Source organism: Monodon monoceros, unplaced genomic scaffold (genome assembly GCF_005190385.1).
Source record: "Monodon monoceros isolate NGI ecotype Baffin Bay Population unplaced genomic scaffold, NGI_Narwhal_1 Super_Scaffold_21, whole genome shotgun sequence".
Taxonomy (NCBI): Eukaryota; Metazoa; Chordata; class Mammalia; order Artiodactyla; family Monodontidae; genus Monodon; species Monodon monoceros.
The window spans coordinates 130,930,490-130,954,392 of NW_021703778.1; the positions used below are offsets into that span (position 1 = coordinate 130,930,490).

The following is a 23,903-nucleotide window of genomic DNA, read 5'->3' on the forward strand; positions in this document are numbered from 1 at the left end:
AGAGGCTCCACGCGCTGGCGAGTGAGGCATCATGATCCTTGCGGGCTACCGTCCCGGAAGTGGACTCGAGAGGAAGAAAGTAGCAGGGTTGGTGGGGATAAATAGATTTCCGGAGGTTTTAAGGGCGGATTCACAGAACTTTTTGTGGCGTGTGTTGTCCAGCGCGGACTCAGAGGTTTTAGTGACTTCATCTGAAGGAGTTAGCTTCTCTGCTGAGCCCGACCTGTCTGTGGTGGGGCAGAATGTGGCTCTAGATGCGTGAGCCTCGGGGCTTCTGGTAAAAGAAAACGCCTGAGAAAGCCGGTCTGCGCTCTTCTTCGGTGGCCACCTTAGAGAAGAGCTGATGCCTTAGTGGCTTATCATGGCCCAGCGGGCAGTGTGGCTCATAAGCCACGAACCGGGAAGTCCACTTTGTGGCACCGTCAGATTCTCCAGGTAAACGCAAATCTAAATCCTCAGGCGTGATGGATCGGACAGATGGATGGTGTAGCGTAGTTTTGTGATGCTGTGTATCCCTGGTCCGACACCTGGGCAAGTTACTTAACATTTGTTTCATCTGTTAAGTGGAGATTGTAATAATACTACCTCATAGTGTTGTGAGAATTAAATGAGTTGATGCCTGGCACATTTTAAGTATTATGTATTTTCTCATATTAATGTTACTCTATCGTAACTCCACCTACGTAAGATTGATGTAGAGAAGACGAAAGGAAAGGAAACTTCCTGAGCAATAAACATGTTTCACATTTTTCTACTTTAATAAAAATCATTCAAGGACATTTTAACTCATTTTTATGGAAAGTTCTTGCTGAGCAGTATCAGGCTGTTACTTTCAGCTTATAATTATTTTTCATTCCCAGAAATTCTCAGATAGTTTACTTTAAAGTTCCTAATTGTTGAAGAAAATTGAAAAAGTACAAAAAATTAAATTGAATTCACTTTTTTAAAATGGTGTGAGCTGATCTGGTTCCACTTTTAGAATTTGCCACGTTTTATCAAACTAGCTCTGTGAAGAGAATATACAGTAACTCACTGTAAAATATGGGTGGCAATTGAGTGATCTGTTTCACCTTTTGTTCTCAGTGGTGGACAGTTCTTTCTTGCAAACATTCATTCTTCCCTGAGAAAAGCTCTATAGTGAAGTAGCTAGTTCTGAATCCAGATTGAGGCTGACAAAGATGAGTGTAATTTTAAGGAAAAGTGGCAGGCAATGTGGATATGAAAAATTCCCTCTTTCCTACCTTAACAATTTTTGTTACTGAAGGCATCGAGCCTTGGAGTTTACCATTTTCTATGGGATACCTGGCTTACATTTGTTGTTCTTGTTGTTGTACCTCAGGAGGTTAATAATAATCTTCAATATGGTTCATCAGCCTTATTGGTCCATCCATCCTAGGTACTCCTGCTTTACTTATATATTCCCTTTGGTATCTTTATCCTTTTGTTTGTGTGTTTGTGTATGTATTTTTCAAATTATACAATTAAGTGTGCTATAGATGTCATTCCCTTTTCTTACGCTTGTCAGATTTCTCAGCACTATTTTTAGGAAACATCCAGGTTACTTTGTGTTCATCTAGGGCAGCACTGTCCAGTAGAATTTTCTTCAATGATGGAAATGGGAGATGTTCTAAATCTATACTGTCTAATATTGCAGCTACTGGCCACATGTAGTTGTTGAGTTTTTGAAATGTGGTTATTGTAACTGAGGAACTCAGTTTTTAATTGTGTTTCATTTTAAGTTTAAATAGCCATGTATGGCTAGCAGCTACTATACTGGATAGTGCAGATCTAGGCCATTGCATCTACTTGCTCTGTAGTACTCCATGGTTTACATCTGTCACATTTTACATCTCCCCTTCCCCCGGTGATGGTCTCCCAGATTGCCCCCGACTCAGCTATCAAAACGGTGCTGCAGTAGATAACCTCAGACAGTTACATGGGGACATATCTATACTGATTTTGACTAAATATTACCAAATAATTAGCTCCTCAGAATACTTTGACTGGTCTACACTCTCATCAGCAGTATCTCTATTCTTTCCTAACACTTACTCCACTTTTTGCCAGTACTGGTGTAAAGGATATCTTACTTTCATTTGCATTTCTCTGTGTAGCAACGGCCTTTGGGTTTCCTCTTCTGTGAATTGCCTGTATATATCCATTGTCTGTTTTTTTCTTCAAGAGTTGCTGTTTTTTTCCTGTTAACTTGCAGGAGTTCATTGTGTAATCTTGATATTAGTCCTATGTCATTTTTAGCTATTATAGATATTTTATCTTAACTTATTGTCATTGTCAATTAACTTTTCATTACCCTTGGTTAAACAGAAATCCCTAGTTTTGTTGCAGTCAAAGTAGTTAGCCCTTTGGGGGAATTTGTTGAAGTCTTTTCCTACCTTTATTTCCTGAAGATATCTTACTACATTATTTCCTCTTGACTTTATCATTTTCTCTATTATATTTAGGCCTTTAATCCGTCTGTAGTCCATCTCTGGATGTGGTGTTAAGTAGTATTCTCATTTTGTTTTTCTCTATGCTGTGGGGCAGTTTTCCTGACATCATCTTCCAGACAGTATGTATTTTCTTCATTGATTTCTGGGGCTGTTGATAGTAGTTTATTATGTCTCCCATATAAACATTGGTCTGTCTCAGTTCTATTACTTTGTTCTTTGCCAGTACCATAGTGTATTTATATCTGTGGCTTTGTAGCTTATTTTAATATCTCGTAGAGGTAAGATTTTTGTACTGTGTACAATAATAAGTTTCTTGAAGAAGTTGTGCTTGTTTTCAGAGTTCTTTCCCACTGTGCTCAGAATATTTCAAAAGAAAAATTCTTTTTGTTAGGGTGGACTTTTCAACATCTCTGTGAAGGCAGCAGCTTGGGTTCAGATAATTCATCTGCCACTTATTTATCCTGTACCATTGAACAAATTAGTTAGGTTTTATTTTTTTTTCTGTTTTCTGACCTCCTGGGGCCAGAGTTAGAGATAAACAGATATGCACTGGCCTTTTATCCACATATTTGCCAAAGGATAATGGCCATCACTTAAGATTTAAGAATGCAAATGATCTTTCCTCTATCTAGCTACTTTTTCCCCACAACAGAACTTGATTTAGATTCTGGTTTAGAGATTTGCTGTCTGGATAGATAGTAACAGTACCAGCTTAAGTCTAGCTTAGGTTAGTATTGTTCCCTGTAGTTGCAGGGCCATTTAAAGTTCAAGTCCTGTTTTAGAAAAGGCCTAGAATAACTCTGAAATGACAGGTTGAGTCATCCGGCAAAGTATTTATTGAGACATTCTATAAGGTCCCAGACAAACTTATTTTTACAATTTCAATCATGAAATTCTTACACTTAAGAGAACTTGAATTATCCTCTAGAGGATAATAGTCTGGACTAGAGTTCAGTCCAGAGTTTTTAACTATCCTTATCCAAAGACTAAGAGAAAGAAGTGGCATTCACCTGCTAGGCCATTACTGGAGGGCTAGCTAATTCTTCCCTTTCCTCAATCAAGAAAATGCATCAGAATGTAAATGAGTGAGGTTCACTAATACATGGATAACTTTGAATACATTCTTATTTTTCTTTTTTAGAATTATTAGTAAACACCAATATTTTATTAGTAGTATTAGTGAATTAGTAGAAAAACATTATTTGGCTAGGTCTGTTCTTGATTCTTGATGAGAATTGCTTATTTGTTCTTTAGCCACTCCCTTATTTGACAAGTAAGAAGACAAACTTAGGGAAGTTAGGCAATTTACACAAAAGTTAATAGCAAATAAATGACTTTGTTGTGGACTTTGGAGTGGAGAGATAAGGAATTGGGAAAGTACTTTTTTAATTAAGAAGATGTGATCTAACATTTTTGTAAATTTCTGTTTCCCCAAAAAAAGGATGAATTAGTAACTTACTGTTCAGGATAGAGCATGCAAACCATAAAAGATTATTCATTTTATTCTTTTTGTTACCTCATAGTATCTTCCAGGGCCATAGAGATAAACCACTATTACTAAGATGCTCTTACATGTTTTTGTAGGGGTTGGCAAGAAGACTTAGGGTACCAAGTGTACTCAGGATACTAGTGAATCCACAATGTGGAGGATTAAATTGAACCACTTTTTTCCATCATACTCTACTAAGATGGAATCAGAAAAAAAAGTCCTGTGGTGGGGTGGGAGAAATTTATGAAGAGGGTCAAAAGGTATACTCTTTCAGTTATAAAATAAATAAGTCATAGGGATGTAATATACAGCATGGTGACTATAGTTGAATTTTACTGTATTGCATATTTGGAAGTTGCTAAGACAGGAAGTCTTTCTTTTTAAATTTATTTAATTTATTTATTTTTGGCTGTGTTGGGTCTTCGTTGCTGCGCGCACTTCATTGCGGCTACTCTTCATTGCGGTGCACGGGCTTCTCGTTGTGGTGGCTTCTCTTGTTGTGGAGCACGGGCTCTAAGCACACGGACTTCAGTAGTTGTGGCGCATAGGCTCAGTAGTTCTGGCTCGCGGGCTCTAGAGCGCAGGCTCAGTAGTTGTGGCACACAGGCTTAGTTGCTCTGCGGCATGTGGGATCTTCCCAGACCAGGGCTCAAATCTGTGTCCCCTGTATTAGCAGGCAGGTTCTTAACCACTGCGCCACCAAGGAAGCCCCGACAGGAAGTCTTAAAAGTTTTCATCACACACAAAAAAAATTTTGTTAACTATGTAAGGTAATAGATGTTAACTAGATGTACTGTGGTGATCATTTTGCAATGTATACAAATATCAAATCATTATGTTACATACCTGAAACTATTGGGTTGGCCAAAAAGTTCCTTAGGTTTTTAAGTAAAAATAAAAGACACATTTTTCATTTTCACCAAGAACTTTATTGAACAAGGTATTCACTGTTTTGTTCCACTACCTTCTGCCATTTTTCAAGCAGCTTCATAATTCCATCTTCCCAAAACTTTTTATCTTTTTGAGCAAAGAACTGTTCCAGGTACCTTTTACAGTCTTCCAGGGAATTTAAATTTTTTCCATTAAGAGAATTTTGTAAAGACGGAAATAAATGGAAATCCTGGAAATGTCTGGTGAATACGGCGGATGAATCGGAACTTCCCAGCCAAGCTATAACAGTTTTTGCCTGGTCATCAAAGAAACACGTGGTCTTGCGTTATCCTGATGGAAGATTATGCGTTTTCTGTTGACTAATTCTGGATGCTTTTTGTCGAGTGCTGCTTTCAGTTGGTCTAATTGGGAACAGTACTTGTTGGAATTAATTGTTTGGTTTTCCAGAAGGAGCTCATAATAGAGGACTCCCTTCCAGTCCCACTATATATAACATCACCTTCTTTGCATGAAGACCGGCCTTTGGTGTGGTTGGTAGTGGTTCATTTCAGTTGCCCCACGATCTCTTCCATTCCACACTATTGTACAGTATCCACTTTTCATCACCCATCACAATTTGTTTCAAATACAGAACGTTTTTGATATGTTTCAGAAGACAATCGTATGCAGAAATACGGTCAAGAAGGTTTTTTTCGCTTAACTTACGTGGAACCCAAATACCAAAGCGATTAACATTACCAAGCTGGTACAAATGATTTTCAACACTTGATTTGGATATTTTGAGTATGTCGGCTGTCTCCAGTGTGCTATAACATTGACTGTTCTCAGTTAATGTCTCGATTTGATTGCTATCCACTTCAACGGCTCTACCCAATGGTGGAGCATCGTCCAGCAGGAAATCTCTAGCATGAAACTTTGCAAACCATTTTTGACACGTTCTATCAGTCACAGCACCTTCTCCATACACTGCACAAATCTTGTTTTTTGCTTTTTAATTGTGTTTTTACCTCTCTTGAAATAATAAAGCATAATATGCTGAAAATGTTGCTTTTTCTTTCTTTTTCAATATTAAAATGGCCACACAGAAATTCTCCAATTTTGATTTTTTTTTTAAATGAACACTGAAGTTAAAGACAACTAAGCACTACTAGAGCCACCTTATGGAAAAAAATGAATGAACTTTTTGACCAACCTAATGATATAATGTTATATCTAAATTATACCTCAGTTAGAAAGTGGCGGGGGGAGAGGGAGGAAGGGGAAAGGAAAGACAAGACAAGAAAATCTTCTTTGCAGCCTTATCTGTAACAACAAAAGAAGTGATGTTTGTACCAATGGGGGTCCAGATAGATTGCAGGTCCTTAACCCAATGGAATGCTGTGCAGCTGTAACTTTATGTGACCTAACTTGGAAAGTGTAAAAAGTAAGTTTCACTGCAAAATGTATCATTCTGTTTTTTTAAAATGACAGTGTGTTTATGTTTATGCTTTAAAAGCATTGAAAACCCTCTAGAAGGATGAAACAGTAAACCCTTGGCAGTGGTTACTCCTGGAGGTAGGATTGAGTGGGGAGAAAGATGTTCCTTGTGATTAAAAAACAAAGGAAAGGAGGAAATAAAAAGTAAAATTTTTTTAAAAAGATAAAGAAAAAAAAGTCCTTATAGATGCCTAAAATGTATACAGGTATACACGCCTTGCTTAAGTGCGAATCTGAGCGGCCAAAGACTAGGATTTTGAATTAGAACCAGGTACTCTACTCTACCTATTTAAAAAATCAACTAAATTGAATTTTTTTAGATAATAGATAATGGTACTTTATCATTTGAGATATATCAAGTACACAACAGGTAGTTGTTTTAGTGAGAATTTAACATGTAATATAATATTTTTTTGGTTGTGGTTTTTGTTTGTTGATGTGTGTGTTTGTTATTGTGTGTTTTGTTGTTATTAGTGTTTGCCTTATGTTTTGTGTTTGTTTTTAGGTTTTGAACTTGCAGTTTTATTTTACTTGCAGGAATTAATTATGGTTTTGTTTCCATTAATACAGACGGTATCCAACTGTTGAAAAAAGAGCCAAAGTCTTCAATGGAGCAAGTTATGTGCCTGTTCCTGAAGATGGTCCCTTCCTTAAAGCACTGCTTTTCGAACTGAGATTATTGCGTGATGATAAGGACTTTTCGGAGAGTCGTGATAGCTGTTCACACATCAATAAAACATCCATTTATGCACTCCCAATAGGAGGTGAAGAACTCTGGCCAGTTGTTGCTTTCATGAAGAATGGCATGATATACGCTTGTGTTCCACTGGTTGAACAAACTTTATCCCCTCGTCCACCATTAATTAGCATTAGTGGAATTTCACAAGGCTTTGAACTTCTTTTTGGGGTACAGGGTTTTCTTTACTCAGGTCAAAAAAATGACAGTGAGCTAAATACAAAACTGAGCCAGTTGCCCGACTTGCTTCTACAGGCTTGTCCCTTTGGCACTTTGTTAGATGCCAACTTACAGAATTCATTGGATAGTATTAATTTTGCTTCTGTTACTCATCCACAAAAACAGCCGACCTGGAAAGCTGGAACATACAAAGGAAAACCACAGGTTTCTATTTCTATCACTGAAAAGGTAAAATCCATGCAATATGATAAACAGGATATAGCAGATACATGGCAAGTCATTGGAGTTGTCACTTGCAAGGTGAGATTTTCTCTGGTACCTGTTTTATCATAGCACTTAACATTTATGGAGAAAAGTAAAATTTGCCGACCTTATTTTACATCATAATGTGACATTCTTGATTCTTATAAACAGCAGTCATTAAATGTTATGTTCACGTGAAATTTTATAATGTTATCTTTTTGCATTTCTTACTAATTATACTGGCTATATGCATTTGACCCTTGAACAATACAGATTTGAACTGCGTGGGACTACTTCTACGTGGCTTTTTTTCACTAAATACATACTGCATTTGGTACTATAGTATCTGCAGTTGGCTGAATCTACAGTTGGCTAAATCCACAGATGCAGAACCTTGGACACAGAGTGCTGACTGTAAAGTTATACATGGATTTTGACTGAACAGAGGGTCAGTGCCCCTAACCCTCGCATTGTTCAAGGGTCAACTGCATTGCTGTGTAATGAATTGACCTGTTACCACAACCAATAAACATTTATTATACTCATAGTTTCTGTAGGTCAGGACTTCAAGAGCAACTTAGCTGGGAACTTCTAGTGTGGAAGTCTGTCACAGTCAAGAGTTCAGCTGGGGCTATAGTCACCTGAAGGTATGACTGGAGCTGGAAGTTCTACTTGCAAGGTGACTGAGTCACATGGCTGGCAAGTTGGTGCTGATTATTGGTAGGAGACCTCAGTTTCTTTCCATGTGGACTTCTCAACAGGCTGCTTAAGAATGTTCTCACAACTTGGTGACTGCCTTCCCTTTGATCAAATGATCATACCGACAGCCAACCACATGAGGCACAAGTGAAAGCTATTCTTTTTATTACCTAGGCTGAAAGGTCACATAGTATCACTTCTGCCACTTTCTGTTCATCAGAAGCAGGTCACTTTGTCTGGTCCACGTTCAAGGGGAGTGGGATGAGGCTCCATCTTTTGAAAAGAGTAGGGTCAGAGAATTTGTGAAAATATTTTAAAGTCACCATACCTACTTTCCATTTTTCCTAGAGGGGGTGAAATTGACAAATCTCTGACTTAATATCTGAAGCCATTTTCAAGGGCTCACGTTTTATTTAAACAAGTCACTAGGTTAATATAGGGTTCTGTGGTTTAAGGTTAGGTAATAGGAAAAGGCAACGAAAATAACAATACAGTTAGCAGTGATCAGTGCCACATTCAATAATGATCAAAAATAGAACCCCTCCAAGAGAATGTCTACAAGTACATATTAATATTCTCAGGTGTCTGTTTTTCTGTTATCTTCCTTTATTCTCTGCACTTATTAATACAAACTTTTTATATATCATATTAATGTTGAGTAGTTAAGTGCAAATCCAATAGATAAAAGTAGATTTCAAGAACAGAGAATTAGAAGAGTCCTGGCAGACAAATTGGGTCTTTTTTTTTGCTTTTTAACCTTAAAGTGACCTAAAAATTTATGTGCCTGTTTTAAACTCACTTCTATTATGATCAAAAATACATTCCAGGGCTTCCCTGGTGGCGCAGTGGTTGAGAGTCCGCCTGCTGATGCAGGGGACAGGGGTTCGTGCCCCGGTCCAAGAAGATCCCACATGCCATGGAGCGGCTGGGCCCGTGAGCCGTGGCCGCTGAGCCTGCGCATCCAGAGCCTGTGCTCCGCAACGAGAGAGGCCACAACAGTGAGAGGCCTGCGTACCGAAAAAAGAAAAAAATACATTCCAGTTATTAATTTTAATAGAAATAATTATCATAAATGTCTCCAAAATTAAGGTGTTTACAGATTATGTCATTCATACCTCTTAAAGCAGTTGAACCTACGTTTCTTGTAAGTTCTGTAAAATACAAGTAGGAAAATTCACTGTCTCTGTTTTTCATTCTGTAGTAATGAACAGGGAATATGCTATATATAATTTAATACTAATTAATATTATACTATTTAAATATCTCAGCTCATTGATAGGCTGACCCTAGTTTATTGCTTCTGGGAATTTTAGATTGGCTCCTATTCTTGGTCTAATACAAATGATCATTATGGGAAACTTTCATCTTTAAAAAACTTTTTTCTAAAAATAAAAATAGTGAGGGTGTACTGAAACTCATGAACTAAATGTTTCTTTAGGGTTGTATGTAAATAGTATAACTGTTAGCCAAACCATTTTTAAAGTATTTAAAGGAGTTTTATTATGAAGCCTATTGTAAATGGAAATAATTATCTTCATTTTATCTCAATCCTAGTAGGAAACCTGGTGAACCAAAAGCCAGAGGACTGAAGTTCTAATCCTCATTCCACCACTAATTTCTCTGTCTCTTTGGAAGAGTTACACAATTTTTTCAATCTTTTTTCTTTTTTTTTTTTTTTTTTTTTTTGCGGTATGCGTGCCTCTCACTGCTGTGGCCTCTCCCGTTGTGGAGCACAGGCTCCGGACGCGCAGGCTCAGCGGCCATGGCTCACGGGCCTAGCCGCTCCACGGCATGTGGGATCTTCCCGGACCGGGGCACGAACCCCTGTCCCCTGCATCAGCAGGCGGACTCTCAACCACTGCGCCACCAGGGAAGCCCTCTTTTCTCATTTTTAAAATTAGATAAGTACCTAGGTCCCTTCTGTTTGTATAATTCCTAATTAAAAGTCCAGATCTACATATGCCAGATTGGTTTAAAGGGTAGTATACAGATTTCTTCTAGAATGGATGTCCTCATCCCGTAGTGAATGGCTAGTGCTCTGGTATTTCAGATGCCTAGACAGCAGATAATTTGTTGGTTATTTCCATAATGGTTGCTGTTTCTCTGATTCCTTTAATTATGTTAGAGTGTTAGAGGATAATAAGTATAAACCGAATATTTAAAAATGTTGATACTATTTGCTACTAATATTTGTTCATATATTATCTCCATAAATATCTGCCAAAAAATGAAACTTTTTTCTTTAATTCTTGCTAATCCACATATAGAGAGTGAAGTAGCAGGTGATTTAAAGTTGAAAATACTAAAATGTTCTTAAGTTTCATAGTAGTTATTTGGCATTTTTATTATCAAATGGGATTGACGTTATTCTAACTATCACTGAAAGACCTTTATAAGTCACTAATTATACATGGTACTGTTCGTAATGCCTGCCTGCTCTCTAAATGCTTGCATTATACAGCAGATATGTTCATGAATTCACACATATGTCAAGTGATAGATGAAAATATAAAACATTTCCTATTAAAATTGCGAACCAAAGGTACGGTTCATAATTATAAAAAGATATCCATTCAGCAAACGTTATTGGAGTATCTCTGGCTGCGTTGGGTCTTTGTTGCTGCACATGGGCTTTCTCTTGTTGCAGAGGGCGGGGCCTACTCTTCGTTGCGGTGCGTGGGCTTCTCGTCACGGTGGCTTCTGTTGTTGTGGAGCACGAGCTCTAGGCGTGCGGGCTTCAGTAGTTGTGGCACGCGGGCTTCAGTAGTCATGGCTTGTGGGCTTCAGTAGTTGTGTCTCACGAGCTCTAGAGCGCAGGCTCAGTAGTTGTGCCACACAGGCTTAGTTGCTCCGCGGCATGTGGGACCTTCCCAGACCAGGGCTCGAACTCATGTCCTCTGCATTGGCAGGCGGATTCTTAACCACTCCGCCACCAGGGAAGTCCCTGGAGTATCTCTTATACTTAGCAATGTACTGGGCACTAGAGATACAAAGAAAAATATAATAATTCTTGCTTTCAAAAACTTAAAGCTTAAAGAAGGAAACAAACAGGAGCATAGACATTTGATCTCACCTCTAGAGAGTGGACAGTTAATGCATAATGCAGACTATGTACATGATAGTGGAACTAGCTGCTTGCATTTGGAGCTAAGCATTATACCTACTGAGTTCCACCAACTCTTAAAATATTGTACAGGTCTAGCCAAACAAAACTTATCAGTAAGCCTTATATGCCTCAATTGGACAGTTGTAATTGGGTGCTTTAATAGAGGTAAATGTCAAGTTTGAGTTATAAAGGAGGAGCCTGACCGCCCACCGCCCCCCACCCCCACCCCCAGCACACACCCAAGTAAGGTATATCAGTCTGGCTGGGTCAGAAAAAGAGCCACTACAGATTTATGGGAGTAAAGGTGTTTAGTATAGGAATGAGGGCTTACTCACGGATAAGAGGAGCTGGGAGAATAAGTCTCTGATCCTCTAACAGTCCCCAATGTGTCTCCAGCATTACTTGCAGGGTAGAAAATGATTAAAGAGGTAGATGGGAACCAAACAGCAAAAGGCTTTAAAAGTAATACAAAACTGAGGGGGAACTATTGAGAGGTTTTGACATGGATACAATATAATTAGAATTATGTTTTATTAAGATAGCTCTAGCATTGATGAAGGGGATGGATTGATTAGAGGAAAGTGAGTCTAGATACACTTAGAGGGCTATGACAGAAATTGTAAGGGCCTGTACCAGTGTAACAGGAATGAAGAAAAGTTGCTTTTTAAGGTTTTTAAATGTAAGCAGAGGGCTCTAGGAAGGCTCTCCTGGTCTCTGGCTTGGGTGTCTGAGAGCATGATAGAATCATTAACCAGAACACAGAAAGCAATGAGAATAATACCTTGAGAGAAAAGTGAATTAAGTTGTGGAAAGTGACTCAGATAAATTAAGAAAGGCCTCGTTCAAAAGATGTATGTTTCAAAGATCTTGGTAATATCTGTTTGTTTGTGTTGCAGTGTGATTTAGAAGGAAGTATGCCAAATGTTACCATCAGCTTGAGTCTCCCCACCAATGGATCTCCACTTCAGGATATTCTGGTTCATCCTTGTGTGACATCTCTCGACTCTGCCATTCTGACTTCTAGTAGCATTGATGCAGCAGATGATTCTGCATTTAGTGGGCCTTACAAATTTCCACTCACTCCACCTTTAGAGTCATTCAACTTATGCTACTACACTTCTCAGGTAAACAACCTTGGAGAAGTTGGGACTTTGCTAATCTTCATATTTATGAATTCTGTTGTAAGCAAATCATCCATACTTTTGGTCCAAACAAGAACTTTTCATGAGTTATTTACCAGAAGATTCAGACTGTTTCGCTTCAATCAGTTATTGATGACCCATTAAGCTACTGCTGATCTGGGAGGGTTGGGGAGTCAAGATACAAGCAGGGCAGCAGAAACTGTGGGCGGGTGTCAGTGATCAGTATGTCTAGTGCATGTTCTGTGTTGCAGGTCATAGAGACCCTGGAGGAAGGGAATCTGAACAAGCAGGAGTAGGAAAAAGAATGTATCACACACCTCTGTAAGGCACCTTTCTCACCTCTGGAAATAGAAAGAGATGCAAGAATCCCTGACCTTAGAAGGAATGTAGCTTCATCATCTATTATCAAAATAACTTGGAGTAACCCATTAGTCATTAAAGTCATATCTGTATATAATGACTATATTACTGCAAGGCTTTTTTCTCCATCACCACTGATATTTTAGACCCATTAACCTGAGAATTATATAAAAATGTGTTTATGTTTGTTTCCAGGTCCCTGTGCCACCAATTTTGGGTTTTTATCAAGTAAAAGAGGAAGAAGTACAACTAAAAATAACAGTTAATTTAAAACTTCATGAAAGTGTGAAAAATAGTTTTGAATTCTGTGAAGCTCGTATACCTTTTTACAACAGGTAGGAATAAAATAACAATGCCATGATCTCTGCCTTCTTTAGTACATTCCCACTGCCCTATAATAAATTGTCTTGGTTTTTACCTTATTTTTAAGATCTAAAAATTTTATGTTATTCAGATGTATGCTGATTCTTAACCAAAACATTGTCATAAAAATCTCTTTATTTTTAAATATTGTCATTTTTCTGGTTAAACTACTTGCTAGTAAATTATAAACTTCAGCCAATGTAGCTTCTTCAGGGTTTATTTTACTACTGGCTTTATTTCTAACAATTTTTCTGTACTCAACATACAGATCAAGCCCAACTAGAAAACCTGGTGAATTAATATCATAAGATTACTTCCATATCAGTCCTACTTTTAAGTTTGTCCTACAGAATAGTTCTTTTCAAAGGATACATAAATCTATAGTAAAATCACAGTTTTAATGTTACGTCAATCTATGTGCCTGTATTAATACATTCTGCATGACTTTGTAGTTATCTATAGAATTAATAATGAAATGTATAGCATCGCCAAAAGAATGTTTATTGTGTTTCTGTGTTTTCTGAGATATAATATTATTTATTCTACTCTATTCTGCAAACTTGAATACAGATCTGCTTTTATGTTGTCCTTGTATTAAGTAACAGTAGCAAGATTTGACTTAAATCTCTTTAAACTGTTATATCTATGATTATTTTTTTCTTTCCATTTTGTCCATTTCTTTTTTAAAGAGGTCCAGTCACACATGTGGAATACAAAGTTAGTTTTGGCCAGCTTGAAGTATTTCGAGAGAAAAGCTTATTGATCTGGAATATTGGTAAACTAGGTTTTATTTATTTATTTTTTCATTCATTTGCTGTAGAACCTATTTAATTTATAATAGTTGATTGATGTATTTCTGTTTTTAGGACAGAAGTTCCCAAAATCAATGGAAATTAGTCTTTCTGGAACTGTAACTTTTGGAGCCAAGAGCCATGAAAAGCAGCCATTTGACCAGATTTGCATTGGAGGTACAGCATATTTAAAGGTAAATATATTTATATGGCTCACTACATTAGAAACCTTTCCTTTTGTTCCAAATTGCATATAATTGATTTTTAATGTTTCCTAACTTTTTTTTGTTTTTGGAGTTCTGTTCTTTTTGTCTAAGTCCTCTGTGAGATTTTAGTAAGATTCTTTTTGTTTAGTAATCACTTTCTATTTCACTTAATACTTAAAAATTTTTAAGGTGAAAGAATTATGTAAAACCTAAATACCTCAACTTAACCTAGTTCTACACAGTTCTTAGATATCACATTTGAGATTTGTATAAAAAGAATGTAAGATGTAGTCTTTGCCCTCTAGGGATTTTTCAATGTTGCATGTCAGTAACTGATCAGGACTGACTGCTTTTGGTCTTTCAAAAAAAAGACTGAGCACTTCCAACCAAAGTGGTCAAGGAAAGCTTTGTAGTAGAGATGGAGTTTAGGCAAAACTCTGAGGCTCAGGTAAGCATCGATATGAAGCCTTGAATATTAACTATCGTTTGTATAGGTGAAGAAATGACTTAATCACAGGAATGAAGGATAAGGCATGTTTAGGAAGCAGTGCTAGAAACAGTAGTCACACAGAAGTCTGAATAAGTGATTTAGGTCTGGATTGTAGAGGATTTGAATCTGGCTTTCATTGCTTTGTTAGAAAATGTTATACTTTCTTTGAGTACGGGAGTGGTCCTTCAGAAAGTGATACTTTATGAGGATCAATCTGAAATGGATGTGAGGAAGGTGAGTGAAGAAAAAAACTAGAGGCAAAGAAACTATTTTTTAGCTATATTAGTATTCCAGCTGAAAGGTAGTAAGTTAATAATGCTGAACTAGTGTAGTGTCACAGAAAGAGAAAGGAAGGGAGAAAAAGGAATAAAGCTGTGATAAAGGTATAGCCTTTAATCTCACTAATTAAGTAGAAAGATAAGAAATAGTTTTAAGTCAAAGATGATGTCATTAAAAAATTGTGACTTAAACCAGACTTGAAGCTCCAGGAGGGCAAAGACCGTGTGAATCTCATTCATTCATTGTTTTATTCCCAACATCTAGTTCAGTACCTAGCACATAAATATTTGATGAATGGATGTACATACTTAGAAGAAAGTTCTGTATCTTAGAAGAAATGTGGAGAAAGTTGGGAGGGAGTGGGCTTCATATCACATATGTTGCTGGTAATAGCAATTTACCCCAGTATAGGTGTCCAGTAGGTGGCTTAAAACCCAAAGCTTGATTCTCAAGAGAAAGCTCAACTGTTCTTAGGATCTAGGAGTTATCCATGGAGAAGAAATAGTTGAGGCAGTAGAAATGAATAAGGTCAGAAAAAGATAAGAGAAAATAGGAGGAAGGTTCAAAAGAATCAGTGAGGGAAAGTGAAAATGCGATCAGAAAGGTAGCAGGAAAACCTAAATAGAGTAGTATCAAAGAAATCAAAGAGAGATTGAAATCTATATGTAAAAGCAACTAGGGGAAATGGTAGTGAAGTCAGAAGTACACTAGTGATATTCATTTCTTCTGTATTGGCTTCAACTATGTCCATGAGCTTTGTTTCAATGATTATTATAGAAATTCCCTCTTCCAGATGTTTTTCAGAAAAAAATGTGAGATGTTACTATACTATATGTTTTTCAAAGGTAGGGATTATGACTTCTATTCATTTTCATCACCTAACCAGTTATAGCCACATCAAAAGCGTGTAGTACGTATTTGTGTTCAATGAATAGATTTATTTTTATAATATCTAGTTGTGTGGAAATCAACCTTGTCATGACTTCCAGCATCCAAAATTATACCAAACAAGCAAGCAAAAGCCCTTTACTATTAGATAATTTGAGTTGCAATAGGGAAGAAATTGCTGAGAAGATCTGAAAATTACATCTATGTCTGTGATCAGTTAGTTTGGCAATCAAAAGGAGAAAGATAGGAAAAGAGAGAAATTTGCAGGGAAGGGAGAAGGAAGAAAAAAAGTATAGAAAAGCTATCAGGATATTGCCAAATCAAAAGCTTTTAGCAGCAAAGATGCGAATCACAGCAAAAGGAGGCAGGAGTTCTGTAAGAATAGACCTTTCATGGTTCATGTGAATATCATTGTGGCTCAGAGACAGCCCAGCACTATGCCTTCAGAGAAGGTACTAATGGCCCTCTCTATTATAGCCCAATATATTAATTGGCATTTATACTGATATCACCACATTATCAATTAAATCCAGGAACTTACATTCATTCATTACATTTTAGAAAGGTTAGTTATGTAAAAGTTAAATTTTAGTTTTCTGAAAAATTAAGTAGAGCGTTTCATTCCCTCCAAACACCAGATAAACTGGTGTTTCTGTTTTAGTAGTTACTTTATTGTGTTCTGCTAAAAGGTGTATAAAAGAATTATGATCTGAAATCTATCACAGCCACATAGCCTTAGAGATAGGAGAGAACATACAGAACACCAAACACCATAGGGGAAGGAGCACCAGCTTTTGTAGTCAGGCAGGTCTGAGTTCAAATGCCAGCTCTACTACTTACCTACTGGGACACTAAGTGTTTCCATCTCTGAACCTCAGTTCCCTCATTTGTAAAATAAGGATACCTTGCAGTGCAGATTAGAGTTTATATTAGTGAAGGGCCTGGTATGTGTTAAGCACTTCATAATGGCAGCCTTACAAAGAAACGACCCTAATGCAGAAGGGAAAGGTGAGTATATACGTGTGAATATGAGCACTTGCACGCAAACACACACAGTATTATTTGTGATTTTTATTTTGTGAACTCTGTGAAATAAATTCCTAAACTTGTGTCAAGGGACAAAAATGTGACCATCATTTTTACCAAATATTCACCTTAATTTGGTACATTTCTCTTCTTGTTCTAGCTTCATTTTAGGATCTTAGATTACACACTCACTGGGTGTTATGCGGATCAGCATTCAGTTCAAGTTTTTGCATCAGGAAAACCAAAAATAAGTACATGTAAGTTGTACAGATTCAAACTAACTTAAGGTAACTAAAGTGGTGTTATGTTATTATTAACTAAGATAAAATTAAAATATGACAGAAAAAGATCAGAGAATAATACCGATTTATAAAAATTCTGGCCTAATCCATCCTGTGTAACAGTTTATGTACATTGCCCTCTGCCTTCTCCTATTTGTAAAGTGGTCTGGATGAGCAAGGATTGACATAGAGGTGGGCTCTAGTCTAAAGTTGGATTTGCTTTGCTCTGCTTATAATTTACTCTTTTACTCTTGGGCAAGTTAGTGAACTTCTTATTTAGTTTCCTTATATATAAAACGGAATTAGTAGTATTATTTACCTCAGGGTTGTTAGGAGGTTTAAATAAAATCATATCAACCATGCACTTAGCATAATGTTTAGCATGTGGGATGGATTCAATAAATGTTAAGTATGATTATTACTTAAAATTTTAAATACTTTTAGCAAATGTTGTAGTCAGTGAGCATTATTTAGTACTCTGTTTTACCAAAAGGAGGGCAAGAGAAATGTGTGTGTGTGTGTGTATACACATACACACACATATAGTACAAATGGAAATATAGGGAGGGGAAACAGCAATTTGTAGATGAATTCAAAATTATTTAATTCAGATCAAATATAGATATGTGGCATAGAACAAAAAAGTAGCTAGAATGAGGTAGAGTTAGATAAACGTAAGCAGCAACATTTTTGCCTCATATATTAAGGGGAATAAAGCTATTTAGGTAAGTATTTCTTAAACTAAGGGTTAGGGTCCCTAGGAAGGATAAGACAAGACTTTGTACTTGAAAGTTTCTAAAGAATTACAGAACTTAGAACTACTGAATTCTAAGGAATTACCTGTGAATGGCAATAATAAATTCTATGTAATATAACCAGAATAAGCCATATTCTTTACCTCCATACATCCCTGTGCTTTCTCCTACATCATTTTTTCGTTGCTTTTTAGAGAAATTCGTGTATATGGAAGAGTCTTCATAATGCTTTTTTTTTTAAATGAAGGCACAATACAGTTGTTAGTTTGGACAAACCAGCAGTTTTGTCTAAATGCAAACAGACCAGTATTTTAGGTTGTCTATGGGAAATATGTTGTCTCTTTAGATAATGTTTAAAATATTGTATCTTATTAATATTAACTAAACATATTGTAGTAATTTTCAGAGATTATAATACAGAATGGGATGTTTCAGTAATTCACCTGCTTCTTAATATATGAATGAAAGAGGTCACTTTAAATGCATAATTATGACCAATCTTTTATTTCCTTCTGTTAGTTTCAGAGCATAGCTATCACTTCGTGCAACTATGTAAAAACCTTTATTTTGCCATCATCTTGACAATAAAATCTATATTCATAATATACAACTTAGTTCTGAAAATAGTTTAATAATGCTAATAATCTTAATTTAAATAATAATAGCTGATGTTTATTGCTTACTATGTGCCAGGCACAGTTCTGAGTATGTAATATGTGCTAACTCATTAATCCTTACAGCACCCTACGTAAGTGTTGTTATCTCCATTTTACAGATGAGGATGCTGACGGAACAGAGAGAATAGGGTCACATAGCTAGTAAATGGCAGAACTGGACTCAAAGCCAAGCAGTCTGTCTCTAGACCCTGACCACTTAACCAGTATGCTATGTTGCCTCTCAATGTCTTAACCAATATGCTATGTTGCCTCTCAATGTTACTAGGTTCTCAAACTGAACAAACAACAAAAAAAAGTCAGTGAGGTAATACATCCTACCTCTATCCTTTTCATTATGAAGAAGGTATAAAAGGCAGAATTGGATACATAGAGATGTATGGAATAAGAACTTACACATGTCTAGCTCCAAATGAGCATTATCATCTCAGTTTTACATATCAGAAAACTTTAAAGAGGTTTTCATTTGTCCAAAGCTCTTAAAACAGAAACCTTAAATTTGATCAGAACAATAAGAAACCACTGAAGCAACCTTTTTAAAACATTACTAGAAAGTTGGATGTGTATTTCCATCTCTGAAACTTTGAATGCATAAAGAATAGCAAGATCAGAATCAGAACTGTGGTGAAGAGGTTACAGAAGGGTAACAATAAAACTATTTTTAATGTTTTTGTAGCTGAAGTAATGGTCTATAAGAAAAAGAATTTAGGGAAGATGTGAGAAAAAAATTAGCAGATTTGGCATGAGGGATTTTGGTATATATAAGCTAAAAGATGGATTATTCATGTATTTAATGAAGCCATATTTTGAAAGTGGTGAAAGTTATAATAATGCCTTGATAAAAATTGAATTGAAATTGATATCTCAAAGTATTGCCTTCCTTGAAATAATTGTGTTCCACAATTTTAAATATCATGACTTTGCTTTCTCATTGAATTTTTAAGATAATATAATCTTATCATTTTTTTTTTTAGACCGGAAACTAATTTCTTCTGACTATTACATCTGGAATTCTAAAGCTCCTGCTCCAGTAACATATGGATCATTATCACTGTAATTGTCTCATGTTTAAATGGGATTTATACAATAGTAACATAAATTAAATCACAGTCTTTTATTTTGAAGGTGTATGCATATAACCTATGAGTGAAAATCATTGATTTAATTACAAAATGCTCTTGTTCAATGTTTTTAGTCTGATCTAGTTTGAAAGAACATTTTAAAGACTAATGTATCCAATTTCATTACCCTTTGATTTTACTCAAGTATGATTTCAGAGCATAAAATGTAGTGATTCACTTTCAGCTTATTGTAGACTAGTCTTGGGTTACCCTGCCATACATGTTTCTTCCTGCCCCTGTGGCAGACATGGCTAATCCGTCACAGTCCTCTTTCTCCACTGAGCCTTCCTGGATATGGGCTTAGGCTCCTCAGTGCAGAGCTGCAGGCAGCTGCTCCCAATAGATTGTAGATGACGTGCAAGATAAAAAACTATTTGCTCTTCCAAACCTAAGTGCTAAGTGCTAGTACAATGTGTTGTTACAGAATACCAGAGACCACATTAGAAACAACTTTGTAAATCTCTTGAGAAAACAGCTGATGAAAATGAAAGAAAATTGTTTAAATAGTAACCTGTTTTTAATCAGAACTATCCTACTGGCTAATAAAGAATCTGCGTAATTCTATTTTGTTTATCTGTGTTCTGGAGTTACTTTTCAGGCAAGCTTATTAATCTGCCACAATAACATTTTGTTTAGTAAGCATATTAAGAGGGGCGGGATCCCTTCAGAAGATGAGCATAGTGTTTTGTGATTACTGAATATCTGCAGCCAAATTTTTAAATATAAATTTAGATATAATATCGGTCTTTTCCTGTTTTATTATAATTCATTAATGAATGAATTCAGGTAAAAATCAAAAGCTATTTTATGGGTAGAGAGTATCACTTAAATCTTATTTCAGTTTCATGTAGCACATTTTCTTTAAATTTGTCACCCTTGCTTCCTTATTGGCATGCTCTGGGTTTCTTCAGGAACGATCCAGTCATACATACTCTTTATTCTCTACCTGTCTTTACAATTATTTGTCACGTTCTGTTTTCAAAGTAGTTCATTGTCAAGTTGGACTTTAAATGACCATTCAAGAAAAGATGAAATCTCAAGAACCTCAAAACCTATTCCATGTCAAGTTTCTTTTTACAGAACAGAATTAGAAGAGTTATATAAAAAAAATACGCATTACAGATTAATATTCAATTAAATTATATCTTGGTTTCTTTTTTTTATGAGTCCTTAAGGAAAAGCTTAGAAAAAGCTGCTAACTTCTTGAAAGAGAGCTATGGTAGTTTGAAAGGAGATTGCATAGAAATTTAGGATTTGAAATGTAATTTTTTAAAATTAAGGTCAATCCTACTCATAAACTCATTTTCTGCAAGACACTATCATGGCATAATGTTCTATGTTCAAAATTATCCCAAGTAATGAAGAAAATAGAGTAACTTCCAGACCAGGACTTTAGCTTGTTATTCTAGGTTAATCATAGATAATCAGTAGTAAAAACGTTCCTTTTGAAAAAAGAAAAAAATCATTCGCTTTAAGTTTTTTGATCTCTCTTAAACTCAAGGAAAGCTTAACATTTCACTTATATTAATGAAGCCATTTGTACATCTTGATTGTATAAGTGTTTAGCAAAGTATACTAAAATAGGAAAGAGGCATTTATCTAGTGAGTAGGCTGAGATTCAGTATAATAATCCCCTAGGCAAAACGTTGTAAGCAATCATAAAAACCAATGAATCTTTGATCTGACATTTCTAGAAACCTGAGGAAAATCTAAGGAGTACTGGAAAAGTGTAGGGACAATGGGGAACCTGATGCCATCTGTTGCCATTGCATTCTAACATAACGCTACAGAACTAAAACTAACTCATGTTTTCTTCCTGTTGAGATCAGCTGGGCACACTGTGATGCTTTGATTTTGTCTAGAAACCTGTCACTTCAGGATAATTTCTGAAGACAAAGTCTGTTTCACGTTTGGTAGGTGACCTGTTTAATGTTTTCTCTGTGTCTGGGAACTCCTTAGTGTAATTAGCGACCTTTGAACTCCACAACTAATCCTGAGCTATTTTGTATTCCTTACTCATCTTTAAGGCTGGACCTTTCTTTTCTTCAGAGTCCTCTGCCACAATTAAAGAAGAAACAGCTGCATTTCAAAGGGATTCCGATTCCAGAAGCTTAATCGTGATTGACATGTTCTTATTCTAAGCTATAAGACACTCTAAGAGTCCTTTCTTGGGTTAAAACTTCAATCATTTTCTAAAATATTATCTCGCTATGGATTTTATTCATTTTCTTTGATAACTATTCTTTGCATTTTTTAACTTGAAAGATGCTGTGTGTTTGCACTGAATATGAGCACCTACTTCCAGTTAAAGGTTTGGATGGTGTCAGACCGCTGGATGCAAAATTGCTAAATTCCCTTTAGTGCCAAAATATGATTATGAAATCTGATGCCTATCATATGGGTAATTATTCTTCAGTAGATCCAAAATGTACAAAAAGTGTTACATTTCTGAAAATGTGCTCAAACTTTTTAAAGTCAGCAGTACCCTTAACAGTGTAAGACAATCCCCTTACAGTGGTGGGCATTTTTTACCTTTTACTTTTTAAATAATTGATTCAGATGTCAGGTTTGAAGTAAATAGCCTTATCAGGAATTCTTAAATTTTTAAAAAAATTTTTAATTAAGCATTAGTCTTACAAAATTAATTTTTTCACACCAACTCAATATTTTCAGTGAGTTAAAATTGTGGTTTTATATATACATTGTATGATTTAAGATATTTCAAAGCACAATTTAATACATAGAACAACTACTAGTATTTTTCTTCTAGTTTTTATTATAGTATTTCAGAATCCTTTATAGATATTCATGGACTCCTGCACCACCCCTGGGAGGAAGGTAGGTCGAGTTATCATCCAGAGTCTCTGCAGGGACCGCTGCCACAGCAGAATGGTTGTTTCTAAGACAAAGGTCAGAAAAGGGATGTTAATAAACAGTTCTCAGGTTTAAGGGACTTTTTTAGGATTACATCTTAAATTCCAACAAATCAGATTTAGGAGTTACTGAAAGTGAAATTGATCCATCCCTCATCCAAACTTTGCAATACTTTCCTGTTCTGACATCATTTAGATAGTTAGCTGTATTATCAGATTAGAAACCATTGTACCAGGCTGCTGAAAGGAAAAGGAGGCAAAAAGCTAAACATGGGATGAATTCTGAACCTTTTAACCTGGCTGAAGTACGTAGGTCCCTGTTATGCAAATACCTTCAATCCTCTGCTAAGTTCAGTGGAAATAATTTTCTTGAATGACAGGTTTATTCAGCAAGGATTCAGTTGGTGATTAATCCCCCTTTGATCTAGGGTATTTCACTTAACTACCAGTTACCTCGTTCTGACAAAGTGCAACTGAGATTAGGGAGATCACTAGAACACTACCAGGGTGTGCGTTTATTCTCTATAACCTTTTAAAGCAAGGGCCAAGAATGCAATTTATTTTCAGTATTTGAAGATGTAAAAGTCCTGTCTGCTAAGTTAGAAAGTCAATTGAATACCAAATGAAGTTTAGTTCTTATGTAATAGAACAAACATTTCTTTTTACTTTGCCTAGCAATGATTTTAGAAAACATAGGCTTTGAAGAAACAAAGACTACAGTTTAAGTATATCTTCTAGTTTTGTTTCATATACTAGAGTGTATATTTATTGGCCCTGAGATAACCCAAAAATCAAAGCTACAACTTACGCTGAGAAAATGCTTCTATTTTATTCAACTGCACAGTTTCTCCCCATCCGCCTCCATTAAAAAATGTCATGGTATGTGGTAAAGAAATCCAATTTGGGAAAACATGTCGCAGTACACAATTATTCATCTTAAGACTTGTGATTTCAAAGCTTTATTTAACTTTGTCCTTTCTTGAAAAAGAGCTTGTTTTGTTCCCATGATGAATCAAGATTTTTTTCATAAAAGTACCATTACAGAAATACTTCAAACTGATTATTTTAAGTTATCAAAATAACCATTTCGACAGTACTGTTTACTATTTTTTTCTGCCTTTTTCTCATTTAACTGGGTACCCTTCCTCCATAACTTTAAACTTTGAAACATTCTATGAAATTTTGCACAATATTTGAAGAATAAAATTGTAAGATGTGTTTCTTGACTAGTTTTATTATTATAGACAGCATTTTTTAATGCTTTGTAATTGTTCATTATTCTAGTATCAGTTTGCAAGTTATGTATTTGGATAATTTTCTTATACCTTTTTTTTTGGCTCAAACTTTTTGTGATCCAATTTCTAAATTGAAACAGTGACTCAAA

General features: G+C 35.9%; 1 protein-coding gene across 2 annotated transcripts; it reads left to right on the plus strand.

Annotated features, from left to right (window-relative positions):
- The first annotated feature begins 69 nt into the window (after positions 1-69).
- On the plus strand, positions 70-22,265 carry AP5M1 (adaptor related protein complex 5 subunit mu 1). 2 transcript variants are annotated; one of them, XM_029239201.1, is made up of 9 exons: positions 101-435; positions 6,877-7,522; positions 12,167-12,394; positions 12,968-13,107; positions 13,825-13,910; positions 14,002-14,120; positions 16,976-17,072; positions 19,500-19,578; positions 21,476-22,265. In XM_029239201.1, exons 1-9 carry the CDS (start codon positions 362-364, stop codon positions 21,534-21,536), a joined length of 1,530 nt encoding a protein of 509 aa, XP_029095034.1. In that variant the 5' UTR covers positions 101-361; the 3' UTR covers positions 21,537-22,265. The 2 variants fall into 2 exon arrangements, with proteins under 2 accessions (XP_029095035.1, XP_029095034.1); XM_029239202.1 differs by lacking the exon at positions 21,476-22,265 and having other exon boundaries at positions 70-435; positions 19,500-20,362.
- The last annotated feature ends 1,638 nt before the right edge of the window (positions 22,266-23,903 follow it).

Coding starts and splice junctions, on each gene's coding strand:
- AP5M1 (XM_029239201.1), top strand. CDS start 362: ATGGCCCAGCGGGCAGTGTGGCTCATAAGCCACGAACCGGGAAGTCCA. Junction 13,108..13,824: donor CGTATACCTTTTTACAACAG/GTAGGAATAAAA, acceptor TCTTTTTTAAAG/AGGTCCAGTCACACATGTGG. Junction 17,073..19,499: donor AAAACCAAAAATAAGTACAT/GTAAGTTGTACA, acceptor TTTTTTTTTTAG/ACCGGAAACTAATTTCTTCT.